This window comes from Eleutherodactylus coqui, chromosome 4, assembly GCF_035609145.1.
Source record: "Eleutherodactylus coqui strain aEleCoq1 chromosome 4, aEleCoq1.hap1, whole genome shotgun sequence".
NCBI classification, from domain to species: Eukaryota; Metazoa; Chordata; class Amphibia; order Anura; family Eleutherodactylidae; genus Eleutherodactylus; species Eleutherodactylus coqui.
This window is the reverse complement of record NC_089840.1, coordinates 29,367,336-29,384,358: the sequence shown is the minus strand read 5'-3', so window position 1 is coordinate 29,384,358 and position 17,023 is coordinate 29,367,336. Positions and strand designations below refer to the sequence as shown.

The 17,023-nt window shown below is 46.1% G+C and overlaps 1 protein-coding gene across 1 annotated transcript in view; it reads right to left on the bottom strand.

Annotated features, from left to right (window-relative positions):
- Positions 1-17,023, bottom strand: part of NSUN3 (NOP2/Sun RNA methyltransferase 3) — a 62,124-nt gene that overhangs the window by 22,521 nt on the left and 22,580 nt on the right. The window contains exon 5 of the mRNA XM_066598533.1: positions 16,112-16,233. Coding sequence (XP_066454630.1) covers positions 16,112-16,233 — 122 coding nt within the window. The remainder of the gene's footprint in view (positions 1-16,111; positions 16,234-17,023) is intronic.

The following is a 17,023-nucleotide window of genomic DNA, read 5'->3' as shown; positions in this document are numbered from 1 at the left end:
AGCTTAATGACAGTATACAGGCAGTTATCCAGCTTTCCCTGAGTCCATTGGAGGCCTTTAGTCCAAAGAGAGGTGTCTTGTAGAGCTAGTTACCCGTCCAATAAGGTTTGCGTGGATGGGGCAGATGGGCCCACATATGTGCTAGGAACCTGACATTTTTATGTGGTTAGTAGAAACAACAGTTGCATAGTTTCATTCAGATATTTAAGTTGAGTATGCCCCGGGGCATGTGTTACTATATTTGTTGCAGTCGTGGCTTATGTGCCCCTTCACATTTAATTTATTTGTTGGAAGTGCTGACTTTTGATTTTTGTATGCAGAGCCAGGAAGAAGATTCATGTAGCTCCACAATATGCAGCTGTAGAGAGTTGAAGATCATCTGGCTGGATGGATTTAAGAGGGGTGATCGCCCTCAGTTTACACTCCCTGGTGCCCCCCTACAAGCTAGTGGCAGCACCCTGACTGACCACATAGGTCACACGTAGCTAAGGTTGGCTAGATAGATAGAGAGATAGATAGATAGATAGATAGATAGATAGATAGATAGATAGATAGATAGATAGATAGATAGATATTGTTTCTGTTAGGTTGTGCTGCTGGCTGGGTGGGGAGTTTCTCTAATCAGCCAATCCCCACTGGTCTGCTGCACATATAAACAGGACCCTCTGGCTATAGGATGCTGGTTTCCTTATTGCCCTTGTGTCTGCATCCATGTATGTTTCTTGGTATGGTGTGAGCACTGACTTTGTTCTGTGGGTCTGTGCAGGTGGCCGGACATGGTATATGAACAGTCTTGTTCTGTGTGGGATGCATTCCTTGGTGTGTGGTGTGAACTGTGTCCTACCTGCGTGGATCATTTACCATCTCTAAGCTAGTTAGGTCCTCAAGTTCCAGTGTGGGGCCGTCCCTATTGGGACGATTGCCCCGCTTACAGGCAGGATTCATGTGGAAATTGTCTTGAAAGAGTAGCGACAACAAGGTCCCTTGAAGTGGGCTCACGGGCTTAACTATCTTGGCCAAAATACACACTAATACTATTCTTTTATTCTCATACATTCTATAGTTATTCTATCTGGCTATGTATGGAGGTATGCAGGTTAGTGTTTTGAGTGTCTTTCAGTCTGCCCGTGAATCCAGTTCACCGCTTACTGTCCCTCGGAGTTCCGTTTGTAGTTCTACAGTTCACTTTCTATTGGTGCTTAGCATGTGTGAGTTTGGTTGAAGATTTCGTGTTCCAAAGCCAGGGCGTCCTGGGTGAATGTCACATATTAAACAGCCTTACCGTTTGTATCAGATCTCGGTGTGTTGTGTTCTTTTCCCTCTCCTGCTGTGCGGATGTACTAGGCCCATATGGATTAGTCCTATACAATGTTTGTGGTAGTGGGGAAGGTTGTCATCTTTTTCCGCTCTGGGTTTGTGCATTCTCTTTGCAGGATACTGTGACTGAGGCCGGTTGTGTAAGGCGCAGTGGTTCTGCTTAGAGGTGCATGATAGGTTTCTCCCTCTTGTATGTCATTCATGCGTTGGTATAAGGCCTGTAGGATAAGTCCTGTATGACCTTTGTCTGTATGAAGGAGTTGCTACTGTATTTTTTATGTCCTAATGGTCCAGATGTCCCTTTTTTGAAGGGGAGTTACTGTTAGGTTGTGCTGCTGGGACCTGTTGTGCTATGGGTTTCCAGGAGCGTACTTCCACAGGCTTGGCATGGTTGTGCTGGCTGGGTATGGAGCTCTCCAGCCAGCCAATCACCACAGGTCTGTTACATATAAATAACAGGCCCTCTGGCTAGAGGGAGCTGGTTTCCTCATCCCCCCTGGTGTTTGTATTCATGCATGTAGTTCTATAGGTGTGAACAGCGATGTGCAGTGTGTGCCTGTTCAGGGTGCTGGACAAGTGGTGTGAACAGTCCTGTTCCATTTTGAATGCATTCCAGGATGTGTTGAGTGTGAACTACGTTTTGTGCATCTGGGATTGTTTACCATCAAGGGCATGGCATGTCCTTAGGTTCCAGCATGGGGCCGTCCCCGTTAGGACAATCGCCCCGCATGCAGGCGGCATTCATGTCGTAAGTCATTAGAGTAGGGACCCATGAGACAACGAGGACCCTTGAAGCGGGCTCGCAGACTTAAGTATCTTGGCCAAAATATGAACCAATGCCTTGTACCTTATCTATTCCATCTGTGTATGTGTGCAGGAATGCTGGGTGAGTGTTTTGAGCGTTTTTCAGTCATCCACTGGCTGTGGAGGAAGCCAAAAGCTTAAAGCTAGTTCCCCTGTTTACCTGTAACTACGCAAAGCTGAGTACAGCAGTTTATATTTAGGGTATTTCATCTTGTTTTCTGTGTTATTCCCCTATCCCTCATAGAATCAACTAATGGCCAAAGTATGTGGTTAGGTTCGTCCTTGTCAGGATGGGTTACCTGCGGTTAGGCAGGCCCCTTCCCTGGGTTAGTTTTTTGGGGAAAGTTTGTTTCCTTATTGAGGTTGTCTTATTATTTTGTACTGTTTGGTGTGCAGTAGCATAGTGTTTTAGGTTATGTAGCCAGTGCTTCTCATGCAGACATGAAAGTTCCCTTGGCTCCTCTGGGTTGATATGCAACGGCACTTTTTTATTGTATAGTGTGAGCGGAATGAAAAGTTCCATGATATTATTGTCTGATGTATATATATATATGCATGCTTTAATATTTGAAGTATTAAACGAATATAAAATATGGAACATTTGAAGGAAACATTTGGAAGCTGCTAATTGTTCATTAATAGAACTTGAAGATCAAACCATGATATGTCAAAATGCATATTCCAGCCCTAAATCGTATGTTTATTTTATGTTTCTTGATCACATTATGAAATAGTGATATGATGGCTACAAATAGCTAAAGGGTGGATTGTGGTGCAAATATAATTGGCTATTTGTAGCCCTCCATTTTGTCCTTCATCCTCCATTTTGTATTTTCCTTTATTCTCTATTCTGCATTTTATATACGAATAGCTATGAACATTCATGTGGACTTCAAACCTGTTTGGTGTAGGAAGCTTTGATGTAACTGTGAAATGTGTATGTGACTTGTTAGTTCTTTGTATAAGATAGAGGTCTAACATATGTATATTGGTCTTACTTATACAGAACAATGCTACCTGCTTTTACTACAATTCCATTTTGTATAGGTTTGTTTGAGCTCTGTCCATATACATTGTATGGCCAGGAATCTGTTGAGTCTTGTTAATCCTGTGATACCATCAGCATTGTCTAGGGAATTGAGTTGTTGATTCTGAACCTTTGTTCAAAGAAACTGGCTACTTCAGATGGTGGGGGGGGGGGGGGGGGGTCCAATTGAAAGCACATGGCATAGGAATGTCTCTGTCCTTGGCAAACAGAGAGGAGATACAGGATGTTTCTCTCATGAAGCTAAATTCAAGAATGAACTGAGCGTGCTCACTGAAGTTCCTCCCAGATGGATGACATCACAAGCTACCTCACAAATACCTCCCTCTGAGAACGACCAATCGGCTCGCTATATACTGTAACTGTATTCCTAAATTACTTCATTTCCTGTGTTAAACTTATTTAAGTTTACGCGCGCTGAATAAAGACAGAGTTTTATTTCGGGGGCACATGATGTAGCCGTGTGGTCTTTGAAAGGCTCTCCAGGCCTGCACATATTATCTTAATTTGGAAACGCACAGTATATCGAAATAGCGAATTTTGCGCTAACAATAGTATAGCACAGTCAACTGTACTTTTCTATGCAAAGGCATCCAGAAAAAAAGTATACTGTCAGCCTTCCATTGCAGGTGTACACAGGGAAATCCTGCCAACCTTAACCTCCGATGAAAGACTCAACATAACGAGCACAGAGCCTAGGTAAAGCAAGCAATTTAGGATCTGTTCACAGTTGCGTCCTAGATCCTGTTGATAACTCAAACCACGATGCAATGCCACAAGAGCCTGATGGATCTGACTGACTGGACCACCTGATGGACCTGATTGACTTGACTTAGAGTTAATCAACCTTTTGTGTAGACTAACTGTGGGACCCTATGTAGTGTCATTTAAGAGCCAAGTTTTGTTTTACATTTGAAGGGGTATTCTCATCTTGGACATTTATGGCATTCACACAGGACCCTAAAAGAACCACCTTACATGACACTCACCTCTTACCATTATGGAGGTCTTTCTGTAATTCTTAACAGAATTCAGTAGAGAGGACCAGATGCAAGCATGAACACCTCTCCATTGAAGTATATGGAGAACACGGTGACCAGGAAATGGTCAATAAGTGAAGGAAATACAGGGTTATTACAAAGGATGTTCCGGACTTGAAACACTCATAACTCACGTTTAATGATGCTGAGATATATACATTTGACTTTAATGGAAACAGAAACTCAAAACATTTTGCTGCATAACATCAAAAATGTTTTCCACATCAGAGATGCTCAATCTGAGCCCCCTATGTCATTGGACACAAATGGAGCCTGTAGTCAAGTTCCTGCCATACACGTTGTAGCGTATCACGACTGAATGATGCAATGTCTTCTGGGATGGGTCTTCTCAGATCATGGTGGGTGGTAAGGGAGGCATGTACACTTACCCAGAAAAAAAAAATCACAAGGTGTAAGGTTCGGTGGAACATGGAGGCCAAGAAATAAGTTCACTATCGTCACCACCTGCATGGCCAATCCATCTGTTTGGTAGTCTCCAATTGAGATCACTTCTGACTCCAATGTGATAATGAGGGAAGTCGTCCTGTTGGAAGATGGAACAATTTCCTGTTCCGGCTGCTACAGAAGCCATATCTGTAGCATCCGGGTACAAAACTTTGGGGATTGTTGCCTCATGGAAAAAGAAGGGGCCATGAACTTTCCAACAGATTCCATTCACCTTACGGGAGTTGCCTGTATGCTTCACGTAGACAGGTGGGTTCTCCCTCCCCAGATCAGCACATTTGTTGCCTGAAAGGTGGCTTCATCACTAAACACTAATAACTCCATGATACCGTCGCTTTCCATTATAGTTTACATACCCCTGCATAAAGAATGTCGCCGGCTTTTGTTGTCCGGTTTCAGGGCCGTAACAACTGCAACCAGTATGGATAACATCGCAACTGTTTACGCAGAATCTTCCACACAGTCGGCGGCGGGGCGTCCAATTCTCTGCTTGCTCTGACGGTGGATTTCCGAGGACTTCCTGTGAAACTTTCACGGACGTGCTCCACTGTTTCCACGTTTACTGGTGGACAGTCGGAAGATTTTCACAGATGCAACCTTTTTCCTTAAACTTGGAGTACTACTTAAGAATTGTGCGCCCGCTTCACCAAACTTTGTTCGAGAATGACATTGCAGACTAATAACGGACCGGTAGATGTGAACATCGAAGACACAAAACATTCTCCTGTCTTCAATGGCATACATTTTGTCTCAAATACCCCAAGCAACGTCTACGGCAGAATGAAACGTTTTGAGCCTCCTAACTCCTGTTTGATGTCACTCAGATACAGAAATTTGGTACCAATGGAAACAGAAACTTAAAAAGTTTCATTTAGTAAAGACCGTTCTTGTTCCTCAAAGGAACCAATCACAGCGCAGATTTCGTTTTACTTCAGCAGCTTGAGAAACGAAAGCTGCACTGTGATTGGTTATTATGGCCAACAAGGACCTCTTGCTGTTAGAAACTTTTTGGGTTTCTGTTTCCATTGGTATCAAATGTCTGTATCTGAGTGACATCAAACAGGAGTTATGAGGGGGTCACATAAGGAAGATCATTTCTGATAACCCTGTATTCCTTTTAACGAGCACTAAGGATGGACTGATGCGGCAACATCTGCTTATGTGGAATCAGCACTGACTTGGTGATATCTACGAGGAGCCAACCTTACAATAATAGGGTAAGGAACATAGAGGACGGGAACCGGATGAGAAATGAGCGCAGTTTTAGAAGACACTTTTCAATGATACAAAGTTGCCCGATCTCAACCACAACTTTCGAATCTTCACTGACATTTTCTGTACTACACCTATAGAAGACCTACATATCCTTCGGGTGTGTAATGAAGACTGATGTTCCATTTTCCGCTAACCATTTGGCTTTCAGTCATTGCAGTCTAAAAAGGTTTGATGCTGTAAAGGAACTGCCAATCTACGCCTACATATAAATAAGTGCATCAATCAGCGACATGAAATCCTTTCCTGTAAGGTATGATGATCCTTAAATTCAACCACTTCCTCTTCCAGACTCTTTGTCAGACCGGATAAAGCACCCATAACATAAGCAGCGCCTGGCAAGTCGCACGGCGGACCTGGCACAGAGCATCTGGGCTAATCTTAGAAATAGGCACCATATTTAAACTGGCGGCACAGTCTTCAGTGCCGCAATAGGTATACACTATGCTACCAAAGGTGATTGGACACCTGAGCAAGAATCAAAAGTATTTACTTCCATATTGTGGCAAGGGGGTTTACTCGCCTTAGGATCGCCGACCTCTCGGACCGGAAAATGGGAATCGCAAGTTTGAAAAGGCTTTAGGAGACTTCATTTTCTTTAAATCTGGCACCTGCCGGTATTTATTTCGTAACACAGCAACAAATGTGCACAGCATACAACACAGTCCATATAAGAGGGTGCACAAACCCCGTCACCAACCGTGCCTGGGGCGTTCTCCTCCTTCAGACTGGCATGACGGTCCCCAAATTGGTCCGCACTGTACCGCAGGCTCCTAGTTCCTGATGCGGCTTCTATCGCTGTCTCTTTGGCTAGCAGTTAGCATTCCCCCTCTGAGACTGGCAGGAACTGGCTTTTATTTAGTTCCTGCCACACGCCTTAGGTGATTTCTCCAATCTATAGTGCCAGAATGTCTGCTCTCTGCAGGCCATTCTATATATTGCACTCCTACAGTATGTTAATACTTAGTGCTAAGGAATGGCGAGTTGTACATTCAGCTGTGTTAGTTGGAGCACCAGCATTATATTCGGCTGCTCCTGACTGTGCAGTGTCTAATGGTCAGAACAATTCCTGACATCCTCCTTTGACTCCTTTTAGCAACGAGTTGTTTCAGTCCACAGGATCCCCTTTTACTGGATGTTTTTTCTCCATCATACCATTCTCAGTATACTCTCTATGCCGTTATATGTGAAAAGCACCCCACATGGTTGGCAGTGACACCCCAGCTTCAGCTAGTCCAGCACCGATGACCAGACCTCACTGGAAGCCGCTCAGATCGCAGGATTTTCCCATCTAATGTGGTTCACTCTGAAACTGATCCAAGGGGAACTTGTCATGTGATTGTATGCTGCACTTTGGGGTCATGGGGAGAATTTTCATACAAGAAGGCTCCAAGTGTAACAGGCCCTGGGGCTTTCATAAACATGGCCAGTCAGTGTATACACAAACGCCCAGTGCTGTAGATTAGGCTATCAATATACACACTTTGTAAAAATAAAACCTGACGCTAGAAAAAGTTGTTTTGCTGCAAAACTCGGCCTGCGGTTCCATCTCAGGCAGATATGCAGATGATTATAGTTGCGGTGATTAGATGAACAGTATTCCCACCTGAGGCCCTAGAAGTGGTTCCCCCTTGGCCTATAAGAGGCTCTCGGAGGTTCCTTGTGTGTAGTGACCTCTTCTCCCGCTTGTGTAGAGCTTGTTGGCCACTAGACGCATCTACGACGCAGAGAAGAGATTTCACCTGTTACCAGAGTCTGAGAGGGGCGCATTATTAGGATGTGAGAAGCTGGATGGTCGTAGCGACGAATTGTCCCCCATCGGGCCGTTCTGACCAGACTGTTAGGAGGTGTTGGGACCAGTGGATGTGTGAGGGCACACAAGGTGACCGGGCTCAGGACCCCCTACAGACCACCAGTAGAGAGGAGCGTCTGACTACACTGTTAGGAGGTGTTGGGACCAGTGGATGTGTGAGGGCACACAAGGCGACCGGGCTCGGGACGCCCCTTACAGACCACCAGTAGAGAGGAGTGTCTGACCAGACTGTTAGGAGGTGTTGGGACCAGTGGATGCGTTAGGACACACAAGGTGACTGGGCTCAGGACCCCCTACAGACCACCAGTAGAGAGGAGCGTCTGACTACACTGTTAGGAGGTGTTGGGACCAGTGGATGTGTGAGGGCACACAAGGCGACCGGGCTCGGGACGCCCCTTACAGACCACCAGTAGAGAGGAGTGTCTGACCAGACTGTTAGGAGGTGTTGGGACCAGTGGATGTGTGAGGGCACACAAGGCGACTGGCTGTAGGACGCCCCCTACAGACCATCATTAGAGAAGAGCATCTGATTATCCAACGAGCAGGAGCAGTTCCACCTGTTTCATTGTCTGCCATCCAGAAACAGGTGGCGCTATCGTTACATCCCTGTGTCTGTTGGAATTATTTCCAGGCACTTGGCTAAAGGACATTACGTGTACTCCCCCCAGCTCAGCGATATGTTCAAGACATTCTGCAGCCACATGTGTTCCTCTCATGGCAACTTCCACAAGGCAGCAGGATAATACTTGGCCGCACACACAAGGGGGTCACAGGAGCCCCCACAACATTGTCACACTTCCATGGCTTCCGGTCAGCAGATTTATCACCAATAGAACATGTATGACACCATCTGGGACTCTAACTTCAACAGCCTATGAGTTTGCACAATCTAGAGGCTCAGTTACAAATGTAGAGTGATATACCGCAGGATAACATATAGAACCTGTATACCTCCATGTATCCAAGCTAGAGGTCACCCAACAGGGTAATAGAGCCTCCATGCCTGGCTGTATCACATCTTGTATCTAAGCTAGAGGCCACCCAACAGGGTACTAGAGCCTCCATGCCTGGCTGTATCACATCTTGTATCCAAGCTAGAGGCGGTACAACAGGGTGCTAGAGCCTCCATGCCCACCTGTATCACATCTTGTATCTAAGCTAGAGACCACCCAACAGGGTACTAGAGCCTCCATGCCTGGCTGTATCACATCTTGTATCCAAGCTAGAAGTGGCCCAACAGGATACTAGAGCCTCTATGCTCCCTGTATCACATCTTGTATCCAAGCTAGATGTGGTACAACAGGATACTAGAGCCTCCATGACAACCTGTATCACATTTTGTATCCAAGCTAGAGGCGGTACAGCAGGGTACTAGAGCCTCCATGCCTGTCCGTATCACATCTTGTATCCAAGCTAGAAGCAGTACAACAGGGTACTGGAGCCTCCATACCTGCCCGTATCACATCTTGTATCCAAGCTAGAGGCGGTACAACAGGGTGCTAGAGCCTCCATGCCCACCTGTATCGCATCTTGTATCCAAGCTAGAGGCAGCCCAACAGGGTACTAGAGCCTACATGCCTGCCCGTATCACATCTTGTATCCAAGCTAGGGGTGGTACAACAGGGTACTAGAGCCTCCATGCCCCCTGTATCACATCTTGTATCCAAGCTAGATGTGGTACAACAGGGTACTAGAGTCTCCATGCCCGCCTGTATCACATCTTCTATCCAAGCTAGAGGCGGTACAACAGGGTACTAGAGCCTCCTTGCCCGCCTGTATCACATCTTGTATCCAAGCTAGAGGCAGCCCAACAGGGTACTAGAGCCTCCATGCCTGCCTGTATCACATCTTGTATCCAGGCTAGAGGTGGTACAACAGGGTACTAGAGCCTCCATGCCCCCTGTATCACATCTTGTATCCAAGCTAGATGTGGTACAACAGGATACTAGAGCCTCCATGCCTGCCCATATCACATCTTGTATCCAAGCTAGAGGCGGTACAGCAGGGTACTAGAGCCTCCATGCCTGCCCGTATCACATCTCATATGTAAGCTAGGAGGTGGCCCAACAGGGTACAATGACTGTATAATTAAAGGGAAATTAATTTGCTTAAGTTGAGACCCTAAACGTATTTTGCTGTATTCGGCTTCTCACGGCTGCCTCGTTGATGCCATGTAATTCGTCAATGGCTTATTGGGATGTTCGGCTTGTTTCTGCCCCTCGGACCCCCCAGCGTGTTCTCACACAGTGTCAGAACCTCTGCGGCAGCCTAATACCTTAGGATAACGATCAGCACTTTCATGGGGCTGAAGAGATATTGGCAGCGACGTGTGTGCGGAGCGCGGAGGGTTAGCGCCAGTAACGATGATGTATGCCTCGCCTTTCCCCACAGCTTCACAGATTTGATTTTTCATGTCAAATCCAGAGTGAGAAAATTATAAAGGAGGGCTGCGGCCGGTGATTGATTCCTCCCTCAGAAATAAGTGACATGATGCATTACCCCAATAAGACACTCCAGGATTTCACAGATCAATCAGAATGTTCTTTGGACTCAGCGGTTTTCATTTGAGTAAAGAAAAAAAAAAATCATCATTGTGGAGAATATCACGGCGGCTTTATGTCCCGTTTTATGAAATACTGTGTAGACGGCTTGCCATACTGGAAAATAAACCCTGTCATAAATACAACTGGTGACAATTAGGGCCTTCTCTCAGCAGGGAGCGGGTTGCGTTTAAAGAGGTTGTCCAGTTGGAAACTACTGATAGCCTATCCTCAGGTTAGGCCATCAATAGTAGACCAGTGGTTGTCTTCCACCACTGATCAGCTGTTCGCCAGGCTGGTTTTGCTTTGTGCACTGAGCTGATTTCTGCAGGAAGCAGACAGCTCCATTCCCAGTGCAGTGGCCAGGCTTGGTATTACATGCAAAGTTCCCATTTACTTCAATTGAAACTTTGCCTGCAATACCAGGTCTGGCCACTGCAGTAAGAACAGAGCTGTCTGCTTCATGCAGAAATCAGCTCAGTGCACAAGCTCATTGGCCTGGTGAACATCTGATCAGCAGCAATTATGGACCTCTACGGATAGGCTATCAGTAGTTTACAACAGGATAACTCCTGTAAACACAGCCTGCTGCCTGCTGAGCAAAGCCCCTTCATTTTCACCAGTTGTACTGATTACAGGGTTTATTTTCCAGTATGGCAACTGGTCTACCAGCATATAGAAAGGGCAAACGCCTCTATAGACTACTGGAGAAACTCACAGAGCATTGTACATGTGCTTTGTGCATAAAACAGTAGTACAAATTGTGGCAAGCCCCACTTGCCCAAACATTTTGCAACTTTTTGATTGTTGGGGTGGCTCACGCCACTTTCCCGAAAGGGGGACATGGCTGCCCCAAACTGACACATTTAGGCCTCATATTCACGGGGAAAATCAGGCCCGCTACAGATTCTCCATAGAGAATCCGTAGCAGGTCCCTCCTGCCCCGCGGACATGAGGCATAAAAATAAGAATTAACTCACCTCTCACCCGCTCCGGATCTTCCCTTCGCCGTGGCTCCATCTTCTCTCCGTCGCGGCCGGATCTTCTTTCTTCGGTCCGGCGGATGCGCAGAGCACGTCGGGTGCGTGCCTTGCGCATGGACCGGCTCGAAGAAAAAAGATCCGGCCGCGACGGAGAGAAGATGAAGCCGCGCGAAGGGAAGATCCGGAGCAGGTGAGTAAATTCCGATTTTGGTCTCCCGCGGATCCGGACGGCTTCCATAGAAGCCTGCGGGAGCCGTCCCCGCGGGAGACCCGCAAGAAAATGGAGCATGGTCCAGATTTTTTCATGCTCTATTTTTTTTTTTAAAAAATCACTTTTATTGACCATCCGCGGGTATTTATCTACCCGCGGGTGGTCAATGCATCCCTATGGGATGCGGATCCGCGGGCAGGAGAAGAGTTAAAATCCACTGCGGATATTAATTCTTCTTTTGCCCGTGGACATGAGGCCTTAGAGTATGTGCACATGGCGGAATCGGAAACAGATTTTTCTGCACCACAAATTTCTGCAGCACACTTTGCCGCAGATTCGCACATGAATTTAGCGCTGTCAATGGGCAAAATCCGTAGGTGGACTTTTTGACGTGTGGAAACTCCACATGCTGATTTTGCCCATTTCCAGGGCTAAGTCTGTGGCAGAAGCTGTGGAGCTCTGCCGTGGATTTTAGAGGCGGAATCTGCAGGGACAAATTTGCGTTGTGCGCACATACCCATACTGAATGTATAACTTACGGCAGAAATTGACACAAATCATACCAGAAATGTACAGCAGATCAGACCTTGTGTATAATCCCATGTAGGCACACAGAGCAGCCAAGATGCACGTAATACATGAAGAGGAGGAAAGATCTGCCTGTAGGGCTCAGATACAGGACTGTGTGGAGGCGCAGATCCGGAGAAGACTACAAAAAAGTTTTGCTGCACTGAAAGTTCCCGAGAACCTAGCAGCCTCCATAATACTTAGATGGAAGAAGTTTGGAACAACCGGGACTCTTCCTAGAACTGCTGACCCACAATACAAAGTCATCGGGAAGAAGGGCCTTGGTAAGAGAGGTGACCGAGAACCCAATGGTCAATCTGGCTAAGCTCTAAAGATCCTGTGTGCAGATGGGAGAAACTTCCATAAGGTCAACCATCACTTAATGAAAACCCGATCCATAGCATAAGGGACCTCAGACCGGGCAGAAGGTTCACCTTCCAACAAGACATTGACCCTAAGCGTACAGCCAAGACAACACAGGGGTGGCTTAGGGACAACTCTGTGAATGTCCTTCAGTGGCCCAGCCAGAGCCTGACCTCAACCTAATCTCTGGAGAGACCTGAAAATGGCTGTCCACAGACGGCCCCCATCCAACCTGACAGAGCTGGAGAGGATCTGCAGAGAAGAATGGCAGAAAATCCCCAAATCCACATGGGCAAACCTTGTAGCATCATACCAAGAATACTAGAGGCTGTAATCACGGCCAAAGGTGCTTCAACTAACTACTGAGTACAGGGTGTGAATACTTATGGCAATGCAAAATGGTAGGTTTAAATTTTTTTTTTTAATTTACAAAGATTTCTAACATTCCATCACTTTGTCATTATGGGGTACTGAGTGCAGAATGATGGGGAAAACTTGATTTTTCTTAAATTTGCATAAGGCCAAAAACATAACAGAATGTCAAAGAGTGCAAGGGTCTGAAGACTTTCCAAATGCACTGCATGTATGGCAGCTTTAGGACGAGGACACCGAAGACCCTCATGACTTTGCCGTATGGGACACTCCTAATCACCTATAGATGGATCTGATAGAAAGTCATTGGAGCAGGCAGACTATTAGATCTAAGCAAATAAATCCCACGGGAAAGAACCCTGCAGACACATTCTATCAGGGTGCGAATATCCCACCGGGCGCTGGCTGAGCGAGCAGAGAAGTGGCCGGATAGACGCTCTCCACAGCCTTAATGGATTTACACAGTCCAGTAGGGAAGCATATTTCAGAGAAAGACAAATGCGGGAACAAGAGGTCGCGCTCCTGCGCTGCCGGCTGCCAGGCTCTGGGAAATGTAAGGTTGCGGCGGGGCAGGAGGCGCGCGGCTACACAATATAAAACCACCTGGGTTAGGGAAAGATATATCACTAATTTAAAGCAAACACAGAGGAGGCAAGTCATGCAGAACGTAAATGAAAACGACTGAAGGTGAAAGACACCAGAAGCACAAAGTCACAAAGTTTCACAACTCGCAGTTTATCTGATGTTTTTCACTTCCGAGAAAGTTTTCCGGATTGCGTTTTGCAGCTTTCTAATATACGCCGTGTTTCCATTCCTTGCCAATAGCACTGCTTGCTGTCAGTGAATGAGAAGAATAAGCTTTTACAGACCTAATAGGGAAATGTTTGCTACTATTGTATCCAGTGCAACCGATACTCAATACATATACAGCAATGTGCAAAAGTTTTAGGCAGGTGTGGGGGAAAAGCTGCAAAGTGAGTAGGCGCCTGATTATTTCTACAGCAGGACAACAACCCCAAAGATCCAGCCGATGTCATTAAGAACTATCATCAGTGTAAAGAAGAACAAGGAGTCCAGGAAGCGATGATATGACCCCACAGAGTCCTGATCTCATCATCATCCAGTCTGTCTGGGATTACATGAAGAGACAGAAGGATTGGAGCGAGCCGACATCTACAGAAGATCTGTGCTTAGTTCTCCAAGATGTTTACAAACAACTTCCCTGTCGAGTTCCTTCGAAAACTGTGTGCAAGTATACCTAGAAGAGTTGATGCTGTTGTGAAGACAAAGAGTTGTCACAGCAAATATTGATGTGATTTACATTTCTCTTTTGTTCAGTCACTTTGCATTTTGTTAATTGACAAAAATAAATTATTAACACTTCCGTGCTTAAGGCTAATTTACACGCAAAGACCATCTTTCAAACGATTGAAAGATTAACAGTTCCAGCGATCATTTTGCATAAAGTATTAATGGTCACTAATGCCCATTAGCACTTTATCAGCCTCATTTGCATGGGCGTAAGCCTCCAGCAGTGGTTTGCAAATCCCAGCATGTGGTCTGGACTTTGCACTCAACTACATTGTCTTTGCATGGGCTGCTGCGGGCTGTCAGCTGAATATAATGTAATGAGCTGCACCCGTGGAGAACACAGAGTGCGGTTCCTGCTATCTTTCTCCGGCTGAACGATGGATGTTATGCTCACCTAAAAAGCAGAGTAAAAAGTGGAAGCAGTTACATGCAGTGATTATCACTCAAAAGTAGAGATGAGCGAGTATACTCGCTAAGGCACATTACTCGAGCGAGTAGTGCCTTAGCCGAGTATCTCCCTGCTCGTCTCTAAAGATTCGGGGGCCGGCGGGGGGCGGGGAGCGGCGGGGGTGAGCAGGGAGGAACGCAGGGGAGATCTCTCTCTCCCTCTCTCCCCCCGCCGCAACTCACCTGTCACCCGCGCCGGCCCCCGAATCTTTAGAGAGGAGCGGGGAGATACTCGGCTAAGACACTACTCACTCGAGTAATGTGCCTTAGCGAGTATACTCGCTCATCTCTACTCAAAAGCCATCATATGAACGAATTTTAAGTGATAAAGCGTTGCTTGTAAATGGGGCTTTACTTTGCAGCAATTTTTCCACACCTGCCTAAAACTTGTGACCAATAGATGCAGAAACACAGAAGCACAATATCGTTTTTTTCCTGATAAGTTTGTTACAATGTATCAGTGCAGGTTAAATGGAGCAGACTGTTCATCTCTCAGAGGCTGGATACACATTCAGTAAACTCTAAGGTCGTATTCACATGAGTGCCTCCGATTTTGTTGCGTGCAAAACAGACTATAATTCAAGTGTATGTCTGTGCGACATCCGTATGTGTTGCGTGGGTTAAAGATGGGAATTGACCTGTTGTTCCTAACTGTAAGGCTACAGTCACATGAGCGTGAATCAAGCACGGGTTTTGTGCGTTGCGAGACGCGCAAAACTCACACAAATATCAACGTCATTCTTTTGAATGGATCCATGCACATGACACAACAATGCTGCGAGGTAAAAAAAAAAAACGGCTGTATGTCCTATCTTTTGCTGTTCCCTCGGAACACATTGCCTTGTTTTTAATAGGACAGTGCAAATAAGGGAGATGGAATAATACCTCCACAGTGCCACCTGTTGGAAGGCAGCATTCCTTCAAGCCAAAGTAAGACTCTTTATACAAGCTTTGTAACAATGACTGGGAATTAAAAGCAAAGCCAGACTCCATGTACAGACAGCTGTTTCAGGGTGTTTGCCCTTTATTACTGTACAGTAGGAATCTGGCTTTGCTAGTGAGAAGCCTGGGACGGGGCTCAGAAACGCTATCTTTTCTTCTTAAGGAGAGAACCTAGACGGTGAGTGAGAAGACTCAAAGGCCATTCATGCTCCTCTGGGTAATATGCAAATAAGGGAGATGGAATAATACATCCCCAGTGCCACCTATTGGATGGCAGCATTCCTTCAAGCCAAAGTTAGACTCTTTATACAATAGGACAGTCAAACACGACATGCCGTGTGATGTGCACGCGAGTGCGATGTGATGTACCCCATTGAAATCCATGGGAAACACTTGCCAATCCCCCGACATGCGTGAAACAAGTGCCGGAGGATCGCAACTTCACAGAAATGTTGCAAGAAAAACGCCTTGCTTCAATGGGTAAAACGCACATTGACAAGCGCGATATTGGGCCGGGTTCCTCATCCTGATATCGCGCTCACCCGTGTGAAGGTCGCCTGAGTAAAGAGAAACATGAAAGTAGCAATGCCTGAGAGAAGACATAAAACATCTCTGGTACCTGAGGAGCTCCGTCTGGATCACAGTATACGTTCTCCTCTCGGATATTCGTTGTGCTGCCTGTTGAGCATCAGATGCAAACAACCAACTTCTGTCATTGGAACAAGGGGCATCTACTAAGACCTATGGCACAAAAACATACAGTAATCTGTCTAGGAGAAGCTTGCATAACATAAACATGAAGAGGTTCAAAATTCTGTGCTGATCAATTTCATAGACTCGCTGTGCTCCCATAGAATGAAAGGTTATGGCAGCTGATGACTGTTGCTAAGGAAAATCCATCTCCAGCTGCATAGCTGAATACAACTGACTGCGGGAACATCTTCTCTTCCGTGTCTGCAGTCTGTAACACAGGGGTGTCAAACTCATTTTCACCGAGGGCCACATCAGGTTTTTGGTGACCTTCAAAGGGCCGACTGTAGGACAGTATAGTAAGGGCTCGTTCACACTAGCGTATTTGCGTACATAATATGCAGTGAATAGAAGCCATTGATGTCAATGAGTTCATTCACATGAATGTATAATTTCACACAGCATGACCTACTACATACCCCAATAGGCCATTGAAGTGAATGGGTCGCGCAAATACGTGGTGAATTCGCAGGAAACCAGTGTATTCACTGCATATTTGCGCAGCATCTCAGTGGGCCCATCTGCGTTCTTTTCTGCGTGCCCAAATATGCAGGCATAAGCGATTTTCGAATGCGCAAATACGTAGCGTATTTGTGCAACCGAAATGCAATTACGCCTGTGTGAACGAGCCCTAATAGTGACCCTGATAGTGGCCCCAGTAAAAATAATGACCCCCTATAGTGGTCACAGTAGTAATAGTGACTCTGATAGTGACCCCAGTAGTCATAGTGACCCCCTATAGTGGTCGCAGTAGTCATAGTGACCCCTATAGTGGTCGCAG